This window comes from Sander vitreus, chromosome 8, assembly GCF_031162955.1.
Source record: "Sander vitreus isolate 19-12246 chromosome 8, sanVit1, whole genome shotgun sequence".
NCBI classification, from domain to species: Eukaryota; Metazoa; Chordata; class Actinopteri; order Perciformes; family Percidae; genus Sander; species Sander vitreus.
Window position 1 is genome coordinate 33,885,875 of NC_135862.1, and position 25,156 is coordinate 33,911,030.

The 25,156-nt window shown below is 44.1% G+C and overlaps 2 protein-coding genes across 6 annotated transcripts in view; both read right to left on the minus strand.

Moving 5' to 3' along the window:
* The window catches only part of akap13b (A-kinase anchoring protein 13b), a 31,676-nt gene that overhangs the window by 5,075 nt on the left and 1,445 nt on the right, over window positions 1-25,156 (minus strand). For 3 of the 5 annotated variants that reach the window (XM_078257910.1, XM_078257911.1, XM_078257908.1), the window contains exons 3-29: window positions 24,004-24,169; window positions 23,601-23,660; window positions 22,850-22,909; window positions 22,606-22,744; window positions 22,086-22,194; window positions 20,072-20,114; window positions 19,692-19,803; window positions 16,931-17,096; window positions 14,080-14,147; window positions 13,789-13,846; window positions 12,370-12,544; window positions 12,060-12,166; window positions 11,730-11,876; window positions 11,521-11,630; window positions 11,290-11,433; window positions 9,320-9,445; window positions 9,087-9,204; window positions 8,805-8,925; window positions 7,186-7,316; window positions 6,987-7,063; window positions 6,835-6,901; window positions 6,582-6,696; window positions 3,818-3,900; window positions 3,546-3,737; window positions 3,325-3,468; window positions 2,968-3,038; window positions 58-102 (exon numbers count right to left, since the gene is read on the minus strand). In XM_078257910.1, coding sequence (XP_078114036.1) covers window positions 58-102; window positions 2,968-3,038; window positions 3,325-3,468; window positions 3,546-3,737; window positions 3,818-3,900; window positions 6,582-6,696; window positions 6,835-6,901; window positions 6,987-7,063; window positions 7,186-7,316; window positions 8,805-8,925; window positions 9,087-9,204; window positions 9,320-9,445; window positions 11,290-11,433; window positions 11,521-11,630; window positions 11,730-11,876; window positions 12,060-12,166; window positions 12,370-12,544; window positions 13,789-13,846; window positions 14,080-14,147; window positions 16,931-17,096; window positions 19,692-19,803; window positions 20,072-20,114; window positions 22,086-22,194; window positions 22,606-22,744; window positions 22,850-22,909; window positions 23,601-23,656 — 2,784 coding nt within the window. In that variant the 5' untranslated portion in view covers window positions 23,657-23,660; window positions 24,004-24,169. Of the gene's footprint in view, window positions 1-57; window positions 103-2,967; window positions 3,039-3,324; window positions 3,469-3,545; window positions 3,738-3,817; window positions 3,901-6,581; window positions 6,697-6,834; window positions 6,902-6,986; window positions 7,064-7,185; window positions 7,317-8,804; window positions 8,926-9,086; window positions 9,205-9,319; window positions 9,446-11,289; window positions 11,434-11,520; window positions 11,631-11,729; window positions 11,877-12,059; window positions 12,167-12,369; window positions 12,545-13,788; window positions 13,847-14,079; window positions 14,148-16,930; window positions 17,097-18,686; window positions 18,870-19,691; window positions 19,804-20,071; window positions 20,115-22,085; window positions 22,195-22,605; window positions 22,745-22,849; window positions 22,910-23,600; window positions 23,661-24,003; window positions 24,170-25,156 lie in introns of those variants that run through there. The other 2 variants (XM_078257909.1, XM_078257912.1) reach the window with 2 other exon arrangements.
* The window catches only part of LOC144522768 (uncharacterized), a 55,106-nt gene continuing 53,931 nt past the window's right edge, over window positions 23,982-25,156 (minus strand). The window contains exon 15 of the mRNA XM_078258071.1: window positions 23,982-24,103. Within this exon, the coding sequence (XP_078114197.1) occupies window positions 23,982-24,103 (122 nt within the window). The remainder of the gene's footprint in view (window positions 24,104-25,156) is intronic.

Below are 25,156 nucleotides of genomic sequence, written 5' to 3' on the forward strand. Positions count from 1 at the left end.
GGACGTTCACTCAAAGTCCTGATGCTGCAGCGAGCGTCAGAGGCAGGCCATACTCACCTCCGTGTTTCTCTTCAGCAACATCTGTAGGCTGGCAGTGGCTCCCTGAGAGAGAGAGAGAGACAGACACACACACACACACACACACACACACACACACACACACCAAGTGCCATTTACTTCAACAGGAAGCATTTACAATATATATATATATATATATATAATATACAATATATAATAAATAAATATAAATATATAATAAACAGTTCTTAATAGCAGGCGTGGTAGCAACACAGTACATTCAGTAGTGGCCATCTTTACTCTAATAGAGGAGACACACCAGCCCGATACCAGCCGTCGGCCTTCATTTTGGCCGACCCGACATGTTCAGTCGGAGACAAGGCAGTCGGGACTCACCCGGAAACGGGGAGCGGATGAGCCGCTCAAAATCTGACGAAAATCTGTTAAACTGACCTTTGTTGATCTGAAATGAAGACAGATTCAGAAACTGCACGGCCTATTTCTCGCTTAAAATTTTCAGAAACACGTTTCGGTGAACTAATTTAGTCCAATATGAGATCGTATTCTGAACAAGCCGCCATGACAGTCTGGCTGTGAATTTCCGGAGAAAAACCACGTGACGCGTTCGTCCAATCAGCTGCCGGTTTTCATTTTCTGGGAAATAATCAGACTGTTAATGGAAACAATACATAGCAGAGCCGCCTGCTGCTATGGAGATGTATTAAGTTTCACTCAAGTCGGCGTCGCCTCAGTGTGTTCTGAGGCACTTTTTGGACCTCGGGGACCCGACTGATCAGTCCGACTGGCTTTTCTGCCGACGGTAGGCCTGTCTGGTTGGTGTGTCAGGGCCTTAACTCTCTGCACTCACAGTCTCAACTCATACCTGCTTTACAACAGTGTCACCTAGTGGTAGAATACAGCACACATATAGAGGTAGAACACAACACTGTCTCTGTGGCTCAGAAATAACAATATTGCCAAAGCATCAAGGATAATAATGTGAGAAGAAATACATACACAGAATTCATTGAGTAACTAAAATATATACATTTAAAAACACAAACATGAAAGCAACAACAGTATATCACTATTCAGTAAAATCACTAGTGTCAAATGTAAGAAAGAAAACAAAGGCAAAAGCAAACAAACACAAACATGAAAAACACATGAAGTAGAGGACTAAAGGAGAAGGCAGAGTAAACTGAGGAGATGAACTACTGTCTCTCAGGCGGTGACATGCACTCACATATCTCGCTGCTTCTACAGCGCTCACACTATTTTCTCCAAGTAGATGTTGCATTTTCGTCTGGTCAGAGAGTGTATCAAAATCTGGGAGTTTACGTTCAATTTTGGTAAAGAACTGAGTTCTGATGTCAGTATATGTGCTATATTGAAGCAGGAAATGTTGCTCTGTCTCCACCTGTCTCTGTGGACAGAGCTGACACAGCCTGTCTTCTTGAGGCAGCCAGGTCTGTGTCTGTGTCCTCTCAGCCTGTACCTGCTCAGAGTCTTTCTGAGTCTGTGGCCACGTATGGGTCTCAAGTATTCAGCTACCAGTTTAGGGCTTGGTAACAATCCATTTTGCTTTGATGATGCTTTGAAGTAGTGTCTTTCCTAGGGCTGTCAAAATAACGCGTTAAAAAAAATAACGCAGATTAATCCATTCCATATTGAGGTTTGACCCGGAGCCGTTCTAGCCCCATTGGACTGTAAAATGAAGGAGGGAGACGAGAATGTTCTGCCTGGATCATTAATTGGAACATTTACTTGTAAAAATCTTCTTCCTGCCAACCCTGGCTACCGAAATCTGGTGCCACTGATATGTCTGCTCTTCTCTCTGATGCTCTGAAGACGATACCGGGAACACAAACACCGCTGCACGTGACGCTAGTTAACACAATACTCGACAGCAGCTAACGTTAGCCTACCGCTAGCTAGTTAACACAATACTCGACAGCAGCTAACGTTAGCCTACCGCTAGCTAGTTAACACTATACTCGACAGCAGCTAACGTTAGCCTACCGCTAGCTAGTTAACACTATACTCAACAGCAGCTAACGTTAGCCTACCGCTAGCTAGTTAACACTATACTCAACAGCAGCTAACGTTAGCCTACCGCTAGCTAGTAGCTGGATTAAACAGGGTTAAAATGCTGACAGCTAACGCTAAACGGTGTAAAGTGTGACTGTGTTTTACTGTAGAGGATTCAACAATCTGCAGCTGCCGTCGGAGAAACAACACAGAATGAAACTGGTAAACTACAGCCTCGTGGTGCATTTGAAGTTATTGTAAATGTCCTTTTCCTAATTGGTTGTTGTTTTTGTCATTCAACAGCAATTTACTAGTGAAATAAGTTATTGTTATACATTATTATTAAATCATTTCATGTTGACCATATGGCCTTAGCAATAAACAAGCCGTTCTTTAATGCCACCAACTGTTGTTTAGTACCCTTCTTTTCTCTTTTCTTACTTTCTTAAAAAGTATCGGTTCAGACACCATTAATTATGTATGCGATTCATTTTGATTAAATAATCACAGAGTATGTAATTAATTAGATTACATTTTTTAATCGATTGACAGCCCTAGTCTTTCCAATAGGTGATGTCTGCAGATGATTTGGTTGGGCTGGGTGGTTTTGGGGGGGGTGTCCTGAGGTTCTGGGGGCTTGTGAGGTGAGGGAGCTGTGTCTGTCTCTCTGTGTTTCTCTGTCTCTGTAGTATATACAAGTATAAAGTAGCAGAACATGGAAATACTCAAGAAAAGTACAAGTACCTCAAAAGTGTTCTTAGGTACAGTACTCAAGTGTACCTTTATGAGTTATTTATCTCATCACTTTGACACAGTCTGTAGTGCTACACATCTGTGCTGTGTCTTCAGATAGTTATACCACTGCAAGTGTGTACATGAGACACACACACACACACACACACACACACACACACACACCTTTTTCAACACGCTGTCTGACTCCGTCCTGCGGAGGTCCAGCGATTCATCCCCCTCTTCCTTCTCTCCGTCTGAGGACAGAGAATAAAAGATCTGGATCATCATCACAGAAGGGACAGATGGAAGAGAACGTGTCGATCATGTCGGGACAGAGGGGAGAGAACATGTCGGGACAGAGGGGAGAGAACATGTCGGGACAGAAAGGAGAGAACATGTCGGGATAGAGAGGAGAGAAGGTGTCGGGACAGAGGGGAGAGAACATGTTGATCAGTGAGGACTGTGAGCTGACTGTGGTGCAGCTGTTGTCAGATCTCAGGAAACAAAGACACCTTGACCGAGTGTTTCTCTGTGTCTTACTCTTGCTGCTGTTCATCTGATGGCTGTCGAAGCCTCCGAATGTCTCGGCTCTCCTGGGCAGACAGACGGGCCCCACGCTGCCTCCCCCTGCCAGGCCGGCTGGAACACCAACACCGCTGCTGACGTAGCCCTGCAGGCTCTCCACTGGAGGGGACAGAAACACTGTTAACCTTTCATTTGGGGGACACAGAAACCAGGAATCACCTCCGAACCCTGCTCACCTTCTCTCAGTGCATCCTTTATGATTGGCTCCCCCTTTGTGACTTCATCAGGTGTGGCCATGAACAACATGCGCTCCCTGACTGGTGGATTGGGATCATCAGGGGCAGGGCTCCAGTCGCCCAGCTCTCTGAAGATGTGGACCTTCTCCTCCAGTAAAGCCAGGATCTGCTCGTCTTTCCTCCGCAGCAGCTCTGGAACATAACACCATCACCGCATTAAAGACATTACTGAGAGGACAGAAGACAGAAGACCAGCATGGCCGGCTACTCACCACGGATCTCCTTGGCTCTGTTCTCCTGCTGCCTCCTGTCTTCTTCCGTCTCACTGGGAACGCCCTCGTCCTCGTCCTTCTCCCTGTCAGCACACAGACACAGAGTCAGATATCATCCAACGCCTTTCATTTTCCGTCCAGACATATCCAAGACCTGGTCCAGAAACTCAACTCTTGACCTGTGACATTCAAAGAACGTTTCTTCACCATGTCCGAGCTGCGTGAGGACTCGGAAGCTTTCTGTCCAATTTGGTTTGTTCTTCAGCCCACGTTTCAGGTAAACTAACAGGGTCTGCTGGTTACCAGTTCAGTATAGAATTCAATTTAAAATCCTGGTCCTTATTTTTAGAGCCCTGCATGGTCAAGTTCCTGCCTACATCTCTGACTTCATACAGCTTCATACTCCCACCCGTAGTCTGAGGTCATTAGGTCAGAGGCTATTGAGTGGTTCCCCGCGCTCATTTTAAAACTAGAGGGGACCGATCATTCCCAGCAGCGGCTCCTAGGCTGTGGAATGACTCGCCTCCCTCTCTACGCTGTGTCAATTCTGTCGAATCTTTTAAAAAGCAATTGAAGACTCTGCTGTTCAAGCAGGCTTTTAGTTAGTCGAGGGGTTTTTATGGTTGTTTGTTATGTTTTCTATTTGTATTTCAATTTTCTTGTATTTTAATTTGTGGTATTGTATTACATTTTATTGTGAAGCACTTTGTGATTTTTATCTGTGAAAGGTGCTATACAAATAGACTTTACTTAACTTATGTTTGTAGCTGTGGACTGACCGTGAAGCTAATGTTGCTGTGTTACACAGAAGGAGCATATTTACCCTGGTAATGAATAACATCCTAATATCTTTAACTATGAAAGTAATGTATTCAAATGTTTCACTGTGCATATAGACACCGTCAATATACAAAGGTATGTGTCACTCCTCTTTACAAACATTACTGGTGTGAACAGACCTCGAGCGGCACCATTAGGAACTTTCTATTTTGAGCCTTCTGCTTCCACTACATTGCACTTTTTGTACCTTTCAAATCATGAGTTAGAATAATATTTAATAATAACAGTGAGGGTCCAACAGAGACAAACAATATATTACATTACACAAATCACATGTGACGGCGATGTATTCAACCAATAAGCAAGCATGTGTAAGTCAACAACACACTACAAGTTGTTACAAGTTTGTGTGTGCTCAATTCAAATTCATTCCATATATTGTACTATTCCTTAATATTGCCATACATTACATACTGTGTAGAAATATGGGGAAACACGTACAAAACAACTACTAACCCTACTTTTATATTACAAAAGAGAGCAATAAGAATGATTAACAGAGACAACAAATAGATTATTTATAAACTCACACGCACTTAGAAGCTGGTTCAGATAAGAGAGAGCAAGTATGAACTAAGGGGAATGTGCATGTTCACTAAGATAAAGATTAGAACAAATGTAAAACACAGATGTATATCGGTAAAAGGAGTAAACGTGGAATCTTTCAGATGAGGAAAATAAAACGCTACAAAGATTTAAAAAAAAGAATACTAAAAAAGAAGATGGTAAATACATATAAAAGTGAGGAATGTATTGCAATGTGTTTTGTTCATTTGATCTATTGAGTTTTGTTTCCTATCTTCTCCACATAATATGTGTTAATATGTATGTATTGAGCTGATATTTGGAGCCGATACTGCTTTTGCTCCCTCAATTTACATCATAAAAATGTAAACCCTGCCACACTGGATTTGTTTTCGGAATCTGCTCTGCTATTTCTTTAAAAATAATAAACAAAAACACAGATCAGTGTCACTTCTGCAATCATCTTACATTCATATCACCCAAATTATGTGTGCAATGTGCATCATATGGATGGGTGCGCTGCATGTGGTTAACAAGGGTAAAAGGCTTTCATCAACATCTACAACACAGCCTTGATGATGCATTGCTTGCTGACATATTATGAGACAGATATAATCAGGTCATCACAAAATGTCTTTTGTCGACACATTTAAATAATTTAAGAAAACAATAAACCTGAAAAGTAGCCATTGAAATAAAGTGCTTGATTTGTAATGTAAGACTGCCATGGTGTTTGTGGTGGAGGGGCAGTGCATGGTCTGCATGTGAATTGCAGCGTCTCCAGCAACACAGAGCTGCCTGTGGACGCCTGTCTGTAAATAATGCCGGGAAAAACTATCGCCAAACGCAGCAGCCGCGTATCGGCCAATGCCGTTACACGTAAAAACGCAAATATCGGCCCGATATATCGGCCGGCCGATAAAAATCGGTCTATCACTAGTACAGAGCAAACAGAAATGAATCATAATAATACATTTTAATAAGATTGATAAGAGTCTGAGGGACGTTAGAACAAAATATGAATAAAATAGAAAGTAAAAAGTGAAGGTGTAATAAGTAAATGCTCCAACCTTTTCGGTCCCTATCGATTATAAACAAGTTAAGATGACACTGTATGAATTAAGACACTTTTTTTTACCATTTATGTTATGTATGAGATGTTGTGTATCTATGTGATAGAAATAAACTAAACTCAAACTAAACTGAAACAGCACATTGTCTGATGTCTTGATGTGTTGGGCTTCATAAATGAGATGGACTCGACATGGGAGATGATGACAACCCGCAGAACATTGACATGAGGACATGTCTTCATCCTCGGAGCAGTTTGGGGAGCATGAAACACAACTCAACCCTGCTGACAGTGTGTGTGTGTGTGTGTGTGTGTGTGCGTGCTCACATGCAGTGCATTGCGTCCTGTATGATGGCCTTCCACGTGTTGCGCTCCTCCTTGCTGCTGGCCAACACCTCCACCATCTCGGGCTTCTCTGTACCAGCTGTGATCAGGAAGAGCCCTGCAGCACACACAACCTGATCAGTGTTTCACATTCACCCCCGCCTTCATTTAGACACTTTTGGATCATACTAAATTCAAACCCAGCCTTAAGAAATGAATGTACTGCAGTGAATAGAAGGAAAAGAAGAAGGCTGACCTCGCTCCTCATTAGCCACTTCTCTGACTATCAGATTCTGTAAAGAGATGACAGTCGAGCGCTGGTCCTGAGGACAAACATCCACATCCACATCAGGCTCAATCTTCTATGATACTGTATTTCTACATGAAATATGAAAATGTGCTTCTTACCAATGAGGCAAAGACATATTTCTGGTCTTTTTCCTGAAGAAAGACCAACACGTCAGACAGGAGCATGGCCTGGACATCTGCAGCACAAAGAAACAGAGATGAGTGAGTCTCTCTGCAGAGCTAAGCAATCAACACGTGTGTGTGTGTGTGTGTGTGTATGTGTGATTAAGGATGCATGGAGAGTGGAAACATGGTGCACCTTTGAGCCGTCCAGCAGAGTTTTTCAGCTGCAGCGCTCCGTCATGCAGCAGCTTCCTCCCTCTGATCAGGTCCTCTTTAGCAAACATCTGCCCACTCTTCATCCTCATGATGGACTTACTGTCAGTGCGACTGGAGACAGAGACAGCATGTTTACCAGTCAGCGCTCATCATACAGTTACAGAGAAGACATGTCCCAGCTGATCCTCCTGCCTCTGTCCGGAAACTCTTAGAACACATTGATGTCCACATCCAGAGGAGAACCTGTCTACAATATGGAGCTGATATGATACAGCTCACTGCTATGAGAAGCCGCCTAGACCAAAATTGAATAATTCCCTTGCACATACATAAATACTTCACTTGCACAAACATATATACATATATACGGGTGCTAAACACTTGCATACATGCATACTTCACTTGTGCATACATATATACTTCATCTGCCCATACATGGATACTTCACTTGCGGATACATATACACTTCACTTGCACATGCATGTGTGAGTATGTATGTGTGCATGCATAAGTATGTATGTGCATGGGGTTGGCAGACTCACGCAAACAGTGGGCTTTCACTCAGTGTACAAGTCCAGTCTGACACCAAAAGTCAATTTATTGCCCTTGTGACTTATTTACATTGACTATAACAAACTTACTATTTCAAGCCAAGCCATGATCTTTTCCTAAAACTGACCAAGTGCTTTTGCTTGGATTCACAACGTTAACCCTGTTAACCACTAGGCCGATAAATTGACCTATGGTTTCAAACCAGACTTGAACCCTGACCTTCTGAGTGAAAGTCCAGTGTTTACACGCTCCACCATCCACCCCAACCCCACACGTACTAGAGTGCGGATTAGGCCACATTTTTCTGTCCGAGCCCGGCCCGCGTCCGACACAGTTAAAAAATCAATTTTTTTCCTCATACTAACTACTAATTAGTATGATTAGTACTACTAATTCTTTGTTTTGAAAGCCCGCTTTTATTAAGCAACTGCAGGAAGGCATTCGGAAATGTCAACAGATGAGGTCATCAGCGCACACGGGGCAACAAGCGCACGTTAACACAGGCGCGCACCTACATAATAAGCTGTTTTAAATTTAAAATGTTCACATTCTCATGCACACACACACATACATACATAAAGTGAAGTATATATGTATGCGCAAATAAGGTATATATCTATGTGCAAGTGAACTATATATGTACTGTATGTGCAAGTGTTTAGTACCAGTATATATGTATATAAAGTGTATGACAATTTTGGCCCAGGTGGCTTCTGATACTCTGCATTTCAGCCTTCTTTGATTCATAAAATATAGCACCCTTGTTTCTGCAAGATCTTATAAACAACTTCTCTTACACATATGCAGCAGTTTATAGGAGGAGAAGAAACAGGAATCTCAGATCACGTGTGTGTGTGTGTGTGTGTGTGTGTGTGTGTGTGTGTGTGTGTGTGTGTGTGTGTGTTACACAGTTCCTGCTGTATTAGTAGCAGTTCATCAGCTAGCACTGGACGTTTTTCCACCTCAGACAATAAACGGAGTGTGTGTTCTGAACATGTGACTGCCATAAACCTTTCTGTCTCTGACAGCTTGAGTGTGTGGCTGTACCTGTAGACCTCTCTCAGCCTCTGCTTCTTCTCCTGCTCGTTGACTTTACTGTCCACAGCCGTGATCAGCTGCTTCACACAGCGCAGAGCGTCACACACACAGCCGTGGTCTGAATCCGAGTCTGTTGGAGCACAGAGACATGTTCAGACAGGAGAATGCGACTCACTACAGTCTATAGTTAACATGTTCTCTGTGGCTGAATAAAGATCTCATCACCATCTTAAATCACTGCACAGATACACAACACAACGTGCACACACTTTGCTGGCTGTGTCTCCTGACCTTTAGTGTGCTGGAGGATCCTCTGGATGAGAACGGGATATTTGGTGATCCTCTGAGTGACCAACAGAATACACTCTGGAATACTGAGCCTGCGCACAATGCTGCTGCTCATCGTTCTCTGCACACACACAAGCAGCACTTCACAATCACATATGTGCCATATAAAATATAGAATATATGTATATATAAATATACATCTGATATAAAGGAGCTGGTGTGAGATGAGTGCTGACCTTGATGAAAGCCTGGAAGCGTTTATCTTTGGCGTGCAGGTCTTTGTACAGATTGACAGCTTCATTGTGGCGACTGCAGAACTTCCCGTAAACCTTCTTCATACGATCAGCACTGCAGCCTGAAAACTGAATTCAAAACACACAATATATATTACTGCTCCTATTCGATTTAAACTCTTTAATGTGCACATTCACATGAACTGATTACATGTGACGAATACAATTGATTGTCAAGTCAATGTATTCATTTGTTTTATGTATTTAAAGAACAATTCCGGCGCAAAACGAACCCTAGGGGTTAATAACAGATGCGTACCCACTCATCGCTCTCTGGGACATGTTTTCATGCTAATCCAATGTGTTTGGAGCTTGAAAGATGCTAGCGCGGACCGCTGATTAGCTCACAATGCTAGTATTCGGGACACAGGGAAAGTAAGAACAAATCGCTATTTATACCACTAAAAACGCTCAAAATATCACCAAACTTCAACGGTAGCATCATGAGGGTCCCTATATGTTAACCCAAGCATTGAGAACTGTAAGTGTACAGACAGTTTATTAAAAAGATAGTTTAGAAAGACAGTCACGTTCTCGTATACAAGCGGTCGCTGTCTTGGGAGCTACTGTCTTTATAATCTATCTTTTTAATAAACTGTCTGTGGGTACACATCTGTTATTAACCCCTAGGTTCGTTTTGTGCCGGAACTGTCCTTTAAGTTGGTTAATTGAACATTCAAAGAGTTCATTTGTTTAAACAGATACAAGCCATATTTAAAGTTATGTGACCTGGATTGATATTCATTTGAGTGTAAAAAAAAGAAAGAAAAAAAAACATGATTTAGGAATATAAATACATTTCTTTTTGCAAATGAACCCTTCAGAAGGACCAAATGGAATTCCACTAGTTGAGAGTAAACCTGTCTCCAGTGCTGGGTGTACAGTAACGTAACTACTTTTTCGGGTAAAAAGTAGTGTACTACTAGCGCTACTACTGAAAATTTGGTAACCAAACGTAGTTCCTTTGTCAATTCGGCGCAACGTTACTTTTCCCAGGGACAGATTTGACAGCGACACTGCCTTCTCAGCTGCGCGCTCACAAGCTCCACACGGGACGTGACAGAGGCTGGTAGCAGAGTGATCATGGCAAGCGAGAAGCAGCCAAAGCTAACTTTTGAGAGTGTTTTAAGCTTCGTGGCTTTTTGCTGGAGGGCGCTCTGAGCCAGGCAGACACAAAGCTGACAACCTCACAGATGGATGCTGTGGAGACGGGCTCATACATACACGCAGCGGACCGCTGTGGACTTGTGTCGGTTGCACGGACACGCAAGGATTTCCAGAAAAGAGTGTCCGTGCATGTGTCTACGACAATGCACGGACCATCGTGGCTGCGCGACCGGTACAAGTCGATACAGACATTACATAGTATACACTAACACCGTGTAACGCCGATGACCTGCTGATGGGCATTCAACCCGCGCTGGACTCGTTCATAATGACTCAGACGTCACTCTGTGAGGAGAGAATCCAGCCTGCAGTGGAGTTCAGACACTTCACTGATAAACCAGAGATTGGCTTTATGGTCAAAGATAGTTTTTGTATAATTAACTTCAGTCTCTGCCAGAGACGCCTGCTTTTAAAAGTAACGTAAAAGTAACGAGTAAAGTAAAAAGTTACTTTCTATAGGGGGTAACTAAGTAAAGTAACAGATTACTTTTTTAAGAAGTAACGAGTAACGGGCAAACACTACTTTTTAAAAGTAACTTCCCCAACACTGGTTGTCTCTAACCTTTTAACACAAAAGGTACATGAATATGAACATGTAATGTATTGTATGCTTTGACCAATTATTGATCTTTAAAGTCAATTTCAAAAACAGAACACCGGTCTCTTCTGATCTGTCTCCTAACCCTAGGACCTTAAACTCATCAAACACTGTGCCCAGAGCACACCGTTCTCTTCTTCTGGCTCACCTGGCTGAGCAGGACGTCCCCGATGCTGCAGATCAGGAAGCTGCTGTCCTTCTGCCCCTCAGTGGAAGACGCTCTCTTCCTCTCCAGGAGCAGCGTGAGGAAATGTGTGTGCGTGTCCAACAGGTCGTCCATCACTGGGAAAATCTACAGAGAATGATCAACAGACGGGGCCCTTAATGTGTGTATCTTAAAGATGACTATTGCTGTGTGTATGTCCAGAGGTTAGTTCACCTTGTCCAGAGTTTGAGAGTCCAGCTGCAGCTCCTTCTGAAGGCCTTTATAGTACACGTCGGACATGATCTTCAGAGTCCTCACATGGTGGAACTCTGTCTGGTACAGTTCTGTGGAGACACACACCTCTTACTGTATGTCCACCTGTACGCACACCGCAGCGGCAATAACACATCAAGTATTATATTATTCATAGATTAATATCTTACCATAGATGACGTCTTGTTTCTTGATCTCATCTTTTTTCAGCGTTTTCAAGAACTTCTTATCCATCGTGCCGCTCCAGGAATCAGCTTCCAGATCTTTAATGTCCCACTCAAACTCTCCCATCAGCTGACTGTCCATCATCTCAGTACCTACACACACACAGACACACACACACACACACACACACAAATAATTAGAAGGTCAGATGCAGGAATCTGCGTCAATCAGAGACAACTTTCTGTTGATCAGCTTTGTCAGACATTCCTTTTCTTCTCAATGCGTGTGTGTGTGTGTGTGTGTGTGTGTGTGTGTGTGTGTCTCTCTATGTGTACCTTCATCAGTGAGTGACTCGGTGGAGGCGTTGACTTTGCTCCCCTGATGGAGAGAGTCGGTGGACTGGGACAGAAACTTCAGGCCTTTGAGTGGGACATCATCTAACCTGGAAGGAACAAACCATGAACATGGAGAAGTTTTTAAAAGTTCTACAAATAATCACAACCTTAAGTTCTATAGCACATATACAGGCTGCTTCACACTGACACAGGAAACAAAGAAAGATGTGCAGAGACAATAGAATCAGACAGGCTGTGATTGCGGATGTGTGTACGTGTGTGTGTTTGGGTGTGTGGGTGGGTTCCTCACCCTGCTATGTTGCTGGTGGAGATGCTCTTGGCCAGGTTGCTGTGTGTGTTGAAGATGCTGGGGTGTCTCCGTGGAAACAGGACAGGGAACTGGTCGTCAGGGTTGGTTGCTGTGGTCCAGCGTTCCCGGGAGGACGAGGACGATGTGGAGGACACAGACGATGCTGAAGATGTCGCTGCGTGCACACATCACGCTTCATATCATTACTGCGTTGTTTGTTAGGGAACGTAGATGTGTGATTGAGACTGAGGTGTCTCTTTCAACACATCTTTAGCAGTAATAATAATTAATTATTAGATAAATACAGTAGATATTAGATAAATAATACTGTATCTAATACTGCCCCCCCCCCCCCCTCCCTTCCACCTGCAGCTTCATGGGAAGAGTAATGTGTACCAATTCAGATTCTCTTGGACTCGTTATCATTGCTAATAGAGACTTTCTCTCACTGAACTGGCATTAAAGAATACTGTAGAGGGATAAGTTGTGTTCCAGTGCGCCGTCAGTGTGACATACTGATGTGTGACAGAGACTGATAACACCATTAGCTTCAGAAGAAAAGTGAATGTGTGCTCACTTCTTGTTAAGAGACACTAACTGGATAACACACACGTCACACATCACCCCAGCTGTTATTGTTGTAAAGAGGAAAAAGATGATGAACAAACTAAATAAAGCAATGGACAGACTTTAGAAGTCTGCAGAATCTGAAAGGTTCTGATGGTAATGATGGAGGGAGCCGTTGGTGTCCCCTGAGGTTCACTCAGCAACTATCCGTTGTGTGTGGTGTGTGTGGAGTGTGTGCCAAAGTCTAATCAATCACTGTGGTCCATGTCTGTCCAGACAGGAACAGTGTTTACTGTCCTGCTGGGTGGACGGTGTGCTTTGGCTTTCTGACTCTTTGGGCCCTATTTTAACGATCTAAACACACGGTGTGAAGCGCCTGTGCCCAAATCCACTTTTGATAGTTTGACGGCGGAACAAAGGGTCTGTGTGCTGGGCGCATGGTTCAAAAGGGTTGTACTTAGTGTCTTCATTAATTCATAGGTGTGTTTTGGGCGTAACATGCAATAAACGGATTTGCACCGTAATATTTTTATTTGTAACCTTTTCCATGTTTATGTGTTGCTGTGTTACTGACTTCAGACCAGATTTTTGTTGGTCAATGGCACGACCACTTCCCGCTGCCTCAAGATAGCAATACGCCCAGAATGCACCTGAACACACCTCCCTGTAAGACTAGCAGGTGCATTTGCTATTTAAACGACGCGGGCGCTGGAGGGGAAACTGACGACTGCGTCGGTCTTAAACTAGCAAAGACACTTGGGTCGGGCTTTGCGCTGTGCTGGGTGTAAGATAGGGCCCTTTGTCTCGTTAACATATTGAGCAAGAGTTTTGCTGGTTTGGATGTGTTCTTACATTTACTCCTCATGTTCACAGCTGACCCAGGAACAGCTTCTGGCACCGGCATCTGCTGCTGGAAACAAACACAGCACATCATGAGCTAGAAGCTAAAAAAGTCTTGGCCATGTTCACTGGGAGGTTCTCAGAGTCCCATTGATCACAAGTCATACAAACATGTATGCATACTCTTCTGCTACTGCTATATATATATATATATATATATATATATATATATATATATATATATATATATATATATATATATATATATATATATATATATATATATAAAATAATGGGACCTACCTTTGTTTTGCTCTTTGTGCAGACAGACAGACTCTCTCTGCAGCTCTTATGGACACTGGCTCCACAGTCTGCAGACAACACATGATGATCATTAGAAACAAGCATATTCCACATCACGTTGGGACGATGTAGAGGACCGTCAGGTGAAAGAGGTCTTGCGATGTTTTTCTCACTTTAGCTGGTTGAACGCCACGCAGCAACAGATGACAGTGAAAGTTTCATTCTGCTGGTGATTAGCCTTTCTAACCCAAAACCAATCAAAGCACAGGGTTTCCCAGTGACTCGTGGTAGTGCGGCACACCTGACCGGGACGCTAGCTAACATAGCTGCTAAAACCCTGATGCTAACCCTAACCCTAACCCTACACTGTGCCTTGATAAACCCAACCATTCATCCATCCATCTTTGTCCGCTTATCCGGTATCGGGTCACGGGGGGAGCAGCTCCAGCAGGGGACCCCAGACTTCCCAACCATTCAGTTCAGATGAATAACATCTAAAGTATCTCAGGGGTGATGTTGCTTTTAAAGTGCTCATATTATGCTTTTTGGCTTTTTCCCTTTCCTTTACTGTGTTATATATCTTTTTTGTGTACGTTATAGGTTTACAAAGTGAAAAAGCCAAAAGTCCCCCCCCAAAGGGACTTACCCTCTCCAACAGAAAACACTGTTCACAAACTGCTCCAAACAGCTCTATAGTAGTCCAGCCTTTACTTCAGAGACACACGTGGTCACTTTGTAACACACGTTATAATGCTCGCCTAGCTGCTAGCATGGCACGCCCTCATACTCTGCTTCTGACTGGCTAGTAGTCCTTACCTAGGTACTGTCAGGGCACGCCCTCATACTCTGCTTCTGACTGGCTAGTAGTCCTTACCTAGGTACTGTCAGGGCACGCCCTCATACTCTGCTTCTGACTGGCTAGTAGTCCTTACCTAGGTACTGTCAGGGCACGCCCTCATACTCTGCTTCTGACTGGCTAGTAGTCCTTACCTAGGTACTGTCAGGGCACGCCCTCATACTCTGCTTCTGACTGGCTAGTAGTCCTTACCTAGGTACTGTCAGGGACACGCCCTCATACTCTGCTTCTGACTGGCTAGTAGTCCTTACCTAGGTACTGTCAGGGCACGCCCTCATACTCTGCTTCTGACTGGCTAGTAGTCCTTACCTAGGTACTGTCAGGGACACGCCCTCATACTCTGCTTCTGACTGGCTAGTAGTCCTTACCTAGGTACTGTCAGGGACACGCCCTCATACTCTGCTTCCTGACTGGCTAGTGGTCCTTACCTAGGTACTGTCAGGGCACGCCCTCATACTCTGCTTCTGACTGGCTAGTAGTCCTTACCTAGGTACTGTCAGGGCACGCCCTCATACTCTGCTTCTGACTGGCTAGTAGTCCTTACCTAGGTACTGTCAGGGCACGCCCTCATACTCTGCTTCTGACTGGCTAGTAGTCCTTACCTAGGTACTGTCAGGGCACGCCCTCATACTCTGCTTCTGACTGGCTAGTGGTCCTTACCTAGGTACTGTCAGGGCACGCCCTCATACTCTGCTTCTGACTGGCTAGTAGTCCTTACCTAGGTACTGTCAGGACACGCCCTCATACTCTGCTTCTGACTGGCTAGTAGTCCTTACCTAGGGTACTGTCAGGGCACGCCCTCATACTCTGCTTCTGACTGGCTAGTAGTCCTTACCTAGGTACTGTCAGGGCACGCCCTCATACTCTGCTTCTGACTGGCTAGTAGTCCTTACCTAGGTACTGTGAGGGCACGCCCTCATACTCTGCTTCTGACTGGCTAGTAGTCCTTACCTAGGTACTGTCAGGACACGCCCTCATACTCTGCTTCTGACTGGCTAGTAGTCCTTACCTAGGTACTGTCAGGGCACGCCCTCATACTCTGCTTCTGACTGGCTAGTAGTCCTTACCTAGGTACTGTCAGGGCACGCCCTCATACTCTGCTTCTGACTGGCTAGTAGTCCTTACCTAGGTACTGCGCATGTGCGACTCCCAACAAAGATGGAACCGAGAGCTCAACACACAGGGTGAAAAGAGGAGCTGCAGCAATGTGCAGTACAACAGAAATATGGTGTTTTTTGAAAATTAAACCATGTAAACCTATTCTGATATAACCTCTAAATACAATTATCAACCTGAAAATCTGCATAATATGAGCACTTTAAAAGAAACACGTCTTTGTTCTTCAGAGGTCCTCTGACTTTAGCTTCCTTGGGAATTTGTTCCACTCTGAACTCTGTGAAAGGGCATTCTCCTTTAGCATTATCTCAGTATGCTGAGCTTCTTCGCACTCATAAAGACTGACTTCGGCTGGAGAGCTAAATTCCCCTCAAACACCACCATTCCTACTCCTGGATAGATTCTTCCTCCTACATAATGATTTATTACCACACCTTTTTAATCTGTGAGCAGCTTAGACTGACTGTGATACATAGAAAAGCAGGAGCTTTCAGAGGGAGAGAGAACTGGTGAGAACACAAAACATGCTGATGATGGACTCACTTTATTCATTTTTTAAAATAATAATGAACATTTCCCTACAGGTAGACTAAGAGAGCAAATCCGAGGGATTCATAAAGGTTTGGCTTCTTTCCTGCCAGGTTTAGAAATGAATGTGTTCTTTTTAAAAAAAAAAACAGATATGACTGGAGTGTTGAAACTCTTTGTGAGAAACAAAAAGTTAAAGGGAAATGAGACAGTTACATCACAGTGAAACTACGGAAGACTAGAAGAGGAAGAGGTGGCCACAGAGGAGGAGGAATAAAAAGAGGAAGGAAGGAGGGGGTTGGAACGTTAAGATGAGACAGAGGAAAGGAGAAAGGAAGGAGAGAGTCTTACTGCTGCAGAGGAAGCTTTCCTTGCTGGGCAGTGCTTTGCTGCAGTGCTGACAGCCGGCTGTGGAAGGAGATGAACTGACCAAGATGAAGAGATGACCGTTGGTACTCTTCTTTTCTTTCTCTTTACTCTCTCGTGCCTTCTCTCCTTTCCTCTCCTTCTCCTTCTCCTGGAAACAATAGAAGAGATAGAAAATCAATAGAGAAAATATTCAGGGACATATGTTGTTTATGGATGACATATTTGGATTGTTGATGCTGTAATTCCATTGGCTGGTAACACATAAGTCATGAAGTCTGCAACACTGTCCTAATATACCCAGAGATATATGATTTCTGTTATGGAATAACCCATATGGCAAAATCTAAACTGTGATAGCGCCCAACAATAATATGTGTACATATGTGCAAACAAAGTGCAGACACCTCTGTCGACAGATATCTGCATGTGAAGGCAGAATCTGGAGGCAACAGGAGCAGATTTTAGTATCGGAAGCATTGTGGTTTCCGTCTGTGGTCCGAGTAGTATTGACCAATCACGTTTGAGAGGGCTTTGGCTGCATGCAGGTAAACAGTCCGTGTGGAGAGCAAAAGAGGCGGAACACATTTTATAAGTGTTCTTTTAAATCTATCTGCAGTCATCTGAAGATCTCTGTTTATAGAGCTTATCCGACATGCCGTCTTATAAACTACTACTCACAGGAGAATGTGTGGTATGACTTCAGACACAGTTTCAGCTAGATGTGGGTGAATGATGACATGAGGCTGAATATAAGGTGAGGGATGGAACATGACAGTAAAGCCCTGTAGCTTTAGATATTATTTTTGCCATCTACACATCGGTCTGTAAAATGCCAAAGTGCAGTGATGAAATTAATTTGATGAGTGAAGTTTTGAATTCATCCCAATCTGAAGTAGAGGTGGCACTCTGGATGGATACTGAGCCGCTCACAGTGTCACATGAAGCCCCTCCTGACTAGAGGATGGATACCCGACCCGGGCTGGGCCGGGTTCGGACAGATATTTAGAAATGATGTTCAGGTACGGGTTGGGCTCGGTCACCTCAGCGCGCCTCTTGTGTGTGCCTGTGTTAACGTGCGCTTGTTGCCCCTGTTGACATTTCTGAATGCCTTCCTACAGCTGCTTAATAAAAGCTTTCCACACAAACAAACGTACATGTGTCATTAGTATGAGTAAAAAATGAGATTTGAACTGTGTCGGGCTCGGGTCGTGCTCAGACAGAAATATCTTAATGCCTGTCGGGCTCGGGTCGGGTCCGGTTACTGCTCTGTCGGACGCGGGCCGGGCTCGTACAGAAAAATGTGTCCCGATCCGCACTCTACTCCTGACCAGCTGGGAGAGTCTTTGTGCTTCAGGACAGAACTTTACACCTCCACACAGAGAAAACATGGTGACCAGACAGAACTTTACACCTCCACGCAGAGAAAACATGGTGACCAGACAGAACTTTACACCTCCACACAGAGAAAACATGGTGACCAGACAGAACTTTACACCTCCACGCAGAGAAAACATGGTGACCAGACAGAACTTTACACCTCCACACAGAGAAAACATGGTGACCAGACAGAACTTTACACCTCCACGCAGAGAAAAACATGGTGACCAGACAGAACTTTACACCTCCACGCAGAGAAAACATTGTTACCAAGTGAGCAACAAACCTACTATACCTGTACGATACTCCACTACACACACACACACACACACACACACACACACACACACACTCTTCTTACCTCATCCGATCGCCACCTCACAGAGAGACTGAATCCACTCAGCATGGCTGTAACTGTCCTCCTCTCTGTCTGTCTGTCTGTCTGTCTGTCTGTCTGTCTGTCTGTCTGTCTGTCGTCTTCTTATCCTCAGTGTAAATCCTGTCTGTCTGGACTTTTAGATTGAATCATTGTGGACAAGCTGCTGCTGCTCATCGTCTGTCTGCGTTCAAATCAGGAAGTGAGCTAGCATCTAACATCTAGACAAACACACACACACACACACACACACACACACACACACACACACACACACACACAGTTCCCCTTCCACTTGTGTATGCAGAATTTTGCAGAACTCCCATCATCTTCACAGAGCCACCACCTCAGTACGTTAGAACCTAATAAATGAAATTCATCTTCCAAGATGTCATTTTAAATGTAGGATTATTATAGTTTAGAAACATTTCTATTATGCTTTCATGTTTTGTTCTTAACGTGGTTCATGGACCTTTTATCTTGGTAAATATTTTTGTCTCATTCACTTATTTGAATATTTAGTTTCACTTCTTGTTTGCTGGGTTATGGTCATACTCTTCTAAAGATAATGATGAGTTTAAAGTGAATTTGTTCCTCTAATAGGTGACAGCACTAACATACCACAGGCCTGGCTGGACCTGGGATCAGCTGGTTGGGTTGGAGTTAGATTCTAATACACTAATCAATCGTCAATGGTTGTATGATGCTGTGGCTCTGGCTGTAAGAACAAGACAGTGCTATCCGTGTCAGCCAATGTCTGACATGTTCTGCAGTGTCTTTCCATCTGCAGCAGTGTTCACTCGGTCCAGACCAAACACAGGGATGAGGCATGAGACTCTGACACAGCCTGGGACTATCTGGCTACAAGTGTCCAATCAGGAGAAAATAAAGCACTACCATCACAGCTCGTGTGTGAATTTTGGACGTGCACAGTGGACGATTTGCACGTGCGTGCACGCTGCAGTAACTTGATGCAGGGGTTGTTCTCACCTTGCCTTTCTTGCTCATCTTGCTGCGGAGGTAGCTGAACGTCCGACTGATTTTAGGCCCTCCTTTCCCCTCAGTGTCGCTCCGCAGAGGGCCCGGCTCCTCCTCCGAAATACTGACACACACACACACACACACACACACACACACACACACACACAGACACAGACACAGACACAAGATTATGCTTCAATACACATTACGAGTGAAAAGTTTTGCTGCCTGCTGGAAATTACATCACTGCACTAAAAGTAGCATGCATAGAACTACAGCCTGTGTCAATACCTGGGAAGTTACTGTGCAGCTTAAGAAGTAAAAAGACTTTTGAAAGCATGACTACATCTAACGACAGAATGAAATCAATGATGAGTTTCCCTTCTTACCTGTATTCCAGGGAGCCCGAGTTACTGGAGAATGAGCTGACCGCTACAGGAAGCAAAGAGGACAGACATCATGTGACAGTCACACTGCATGGCAACACTGTTTTACTGCACTGATTACCTCTGGGCCACAAACAGTAAATGGCAGTTCAGGTTTAAAGATTTGAGTTAACTGAAAGGACACCTACTTTAAGCCACACCTTCTCTCAACCAAGCACTCACATGACCTGAACATCCTTCCACCTGATGGATGTGTTTACGTTGCTATGGTTAGGGGTTTTGACTAATTTTCTTGGGAGTATTGACCATCACTTTTTTGCCAGCGCTCTCTGCATTTCACAGATATGAAACAGATCGTCTCATCTGCAGGAGCTCTTGCTAACACAGCAAATATACCCCATTGTAAGGTAATGAGAACTCTTAGTGTGGTTAATATACAAGGGGGTAAGCGTCTGTCAACAACCCGTAGCTCCTATGGCGCCATTTTGATGCTAACAAGCACTCACCCCCCGTTAGCATCCCATTGACTGCCATTCATTTTGGCGTCACTTTGACAGCGAATAACTTTACATCAGAAGCGTTTAAAGACTCTATTTGTCCGTTGTTTATTTCTAAAGAAACACGACAATGTATAAAAGGCTCCATTACCTTGTATCTCACGTTATGGCTCCGTAGCAGACGTTTTTATAAAAATAGGCTAACGATTGTGTCATAACCACGCGACTTACTGTCTCATAGTAGAGGAATTACCGTATAGTACAGGAGAAGCTCTCAGGCAGTTTGGACTTACATTAGCTGTTTAAGTTTAATTACTAATGTTAACTAGCATTTTAGTGATCAATAATTAGCCTGTGTCCATGTTATCTCCTTACATATACCTACGCTCTCCGTCTCTGCTAGATTGGGAATGATTGAGATTTCTTTTGGCACAGCTACCAGAAGACTTCCAACTTTCAGACAGGTTGCTCACGTCACATTTACGTCGTCTCTCTCAGTTGGAGGCTGCTCAGTAATGCTCAGCCATCACCGGAAAAGTGCTTCTAATATCCTTCACTGGGCTCCGTCCAGAGCAACGGGATCTGTTGGTCCAGTTTATATACTTTCTATGTTAATATACTGTAGGTCTAAAGACGGACTTCCATTTTAGTAAACCTAGCGTTTTGATAGCGGCCATCTGTTTTCAAAGGAGACCTATCATGCTTTTCCTTATTACTAAAAGGATAACAGTTCATAATAGTGTCATATGTTCATATTAAGTGTTCAATAATGAGGTAAACATATGTAAAAGAAATCCCTGTGAGCCAAAACCTCAGATTTCCCACCGTTCTAAACGGGGCTTCTTAAAGAGACGGCGCTCCAACAGAGCGTCTCAAGCAGAGGGGGAGGACAGCTGCAGCATCCACGGGCAGGATGAGTTTTATAATATTAAAGCATGAAAACACAGTAGAGAGTAGTAGAAACACAAATCAAAAGCTTGCACCTGACTCCTTTAAAGCCAGTTGGCAGGCGTTCAGAATGCGATATTACGAATCCTACTATGGCCACGCCAAGACCCACCCTTCAATAGCATTTATTGGCCAGGCGTCCATGCTTACGCAAGGTAACGTAACCCCATTTGTACAGGTCCTTTCCCCTGACCAAATCGGCTATCCTAACCTTAACCGCTCAAGTGAATACTGGACAGAGTCAAAAGGACAGAAAAGACGCTCCTGTATAGTCCTCCTAATGTCCCAAGCATCAGCAGCTTTTCAGCACAGGACCATAAGCCAATAGAAGAGAAGCGTTTATGTTTGGGAAGGAGCGGGCAGACACTGAGGGAGAAGCTGACTCATCGCATTGATCGAGGAAATCCATTGGCTAAAGGGCATGGATGGACAGCAGCAGCATCAACAGGAAAGTTGAAGAACAATCTTCCTGCACAGCTGCACAGGTTCTGAATGTGTGTGTGTGTAGGGTGGGGAGGTGGGGGGGGGGGGAGAGATGAGGAAACAGAAAACAAATAAAAACAGAAACTCACCATCTATATCGCGGTGACTGATGGCAACCATGGAGATGGATTTGGTGAGAGTTTGGTGATGGAACATGGCAGGATAGCTGTTTGTCGCTGACAGTACCTGATGGGGTGTCTGAACACACACATACACACACAAGGGGATATAATGATATTATTATTTTAGCATTATTGATTTTCTATCTCCCCATCTACGTTACTCTATCTAGATATGTTACTAAATTAAATGAGGGTGAGGTATTTCCACTATCATTTTATTCCGTTCAGAAAACAATCTGTGGACATTTAGTGAAACGGAAGCCCATCACACAACTGTCTTCCACTTATTGTAGATATGGATGACTTCTGGATCATTGGTATTTTTGATCTGGCTTAGCTTTTAGTCTGAAAAGCCAACATGAACAGGAAGCTGGATTTAGCTTTCTCTCCGCTTTATTTCAGAGGATGTATGAACGCTTACTTGATGTGACACACACACACACACACACACACACACACACACACACACACACACACACACACACACCTGGCTGTCTCCATCCTGCTCCTCCTCAGTGAGGGACACCAGGGAGCCACTGTTCTGGCCTTCCAGCCTTGCAGTCCTGTCCTGGGGGTCAGCAGGGTGGGCTCCCCCCCTCTCCCCCCGCAGAGCCTCCAGGCTGTAGCTGTGTGCACACACACACACACACACAACACTAGCTATTAACCATCATCCTTTCACATGCTGCTGTGTTTCACAGTCCAGTTAATGCTTGGACCTGTACTGATACCTTCTGTTGTCTGTCTGCTCGTGGTCAGGACGAAGCAGGGTGGATGGACACCAACTCATACTGGAGGAATGGAAGGATGGAGGGATGAAGGGTGGATGTTGGAGAATGTGAAAAGACGTAAAAGAAAGAGGAGAGATGATTAGATGTCTGATGAAAGGATGTTTAAAATGTGGAATGAGATGGAGGAGATGGATCCATGATGACAGAGATGTGTCTAACAATCAGGAACCGACTCACACACTCAGCACGGAGGGACAAGCTTGGGTGCAACTTTATTTCAATTTCTCATCACGAACGTGGAAATCGAAAATCATCAGCTACAACCAGATACCAGCGGCTGGAAGATGTGTATCAGGGCAGAGTGGTGGGGCCTCCAGAGTTGTTAGGGTTAGATGTTTCAGAACCAACCTTGTCTCAGTTAGAAAACGAGCTGCTTTGAGCTACAGTGCAAAGCCTCGGCCTCTGTTTTTATTTAGCCAAAATCAGGACGGTTAAGGTCACAAGAAGTTGAGTGGGTCTTAACACTCACCATTACAAGGAGAAAGAAAATCCAGACATTGTGTCTAACATGAGTCAGCACCACTGCTCTGCTCATCAGTGACTGATGGGAGCAGGGTTTATGGCTGCCTGCTGTGGACAGTGACTCACTGACATATCAGAGTCTTCTGCCCAGCACACTATATAGAGCAGTACAAGAATAATGTGGAGACATGTAGAGAAACAGAGGGATGAAGGTGTGGTGAGGGTGTACCTTCTCCTGTGGAGGGGGGGCTTGGCTCTCCTCACCTCTCCTGACAGACTCTTCATCGAGCTGAAAGAAGAGACAGATGGACGGTTACTGTCAAAGGGTAAAGGAAAGGGAGGCACAGACTGAAAGAGTTCAGCTCCAGGGTTAGAAGTACACTTTAACACTGACCTGCTGGTCATTCTGGAATCATTGACATGCACACAATGTTCCTGTTTCTGCTCTTATTCAGAAAAAGACAATCTTCCTCTAAGCTGTTGCCATGGCTAATGAAAGAGAATATTCCACAAATATTCACGTCTACACGCAGCCGTGTAAAACAGATGTTCCAGCGGTGGTGGACTTGTACAGTACTTCATTTGGACTTGCCAAATCCTAGATAGCCTTTCATGACGCGTACAGGCAGTACCTGCGCTGTGTGATGTCAACATCTGCGGCGCTGTTGCTCCTGCGCGGCTCCCAGCTGTGGCGACGGAACGGAGACAAGGAACGAATGGAGGCTCGCGAGACTGAAGAGGAGACAGGACTGTCTGAAAGCTGGTCTTTGATCTCTTCTTCTTCTTCTCCTCCTCCTCCTGGGATTCATAACAGAAAAACAAAACTGTTATCCACTGTGACACACAGTTGAACTGAAACATCAAGATTTGTTAAAGGTCCCATGACATGCTGCTCTTTGGATGCTTTTATATAGACCTTAGTGGTCCCCTAATACTGTATCTGAAGTCTCTTTTATATAGACCTTAGTGGTCCTCTAATACTGTATCTGAAGTCTCTTTTATATAGACCTTAGTGGTCCCCTAATACTGTATCTGAAGTCTCTTTTATATAGACCTTAGTGGTCCCCTAATACTGTATCTGAAGTCTCTTTTATATAGACCTTAGTGGTCCCCTAATACTGTATCTGAAGTCTCTTTTATATAGACCTTAGTGGTCCCCTAATACTGTATCTGAAGTCTCTTTTATATAGACCTTAGTGGTCCCCTAATACTGTATCTGAAGTCTCTTTTATATAGACCTTAGTGGTCCCCTAATACTGTATCTGAAGTCTCTTTTATATAGGCCTCAGGGGTCCCCTAATACTGTATCTGAAGTCTCTTTTATATAGGCCTTAGTGGTCCCCTAATACTGTATCTGAAGTCTCTTTTATATAGGCCTTAGTGGTCCCCCTAATACTGTATCTGAAGTCTCTTTTATATAGGCCTTAGTGGTCCCCTAATACTGTATCTGAAGTCTCTTTTATATAGGCCTTAGTGGTCCCCTAATACTGTATCTGAAGTCTCTTTCCCGAAATTCAGCCTTGGTGCAGAATTACAGCCACTAGAGCCAGTCCCACAATGAGCTTTCCTTAGTATGTGCCATTTCTGTGTCTGTAGCTTTAAATGCTATTGAGGAGGAGAGAGGGGGGGGCAAGGTGGAGGGTGGGGTTGTGGCCTTGACCAACTGCCACTTTGTTCGTTTGAAAGCCATGATGTCTCTCTCTCTCATGGGTGGGCCAAATTCTGTGGGCGGGCAAAGCAGAGAAAGGGGAGGTAACCTTTCTCCGTATGACATCATAAGGAGCA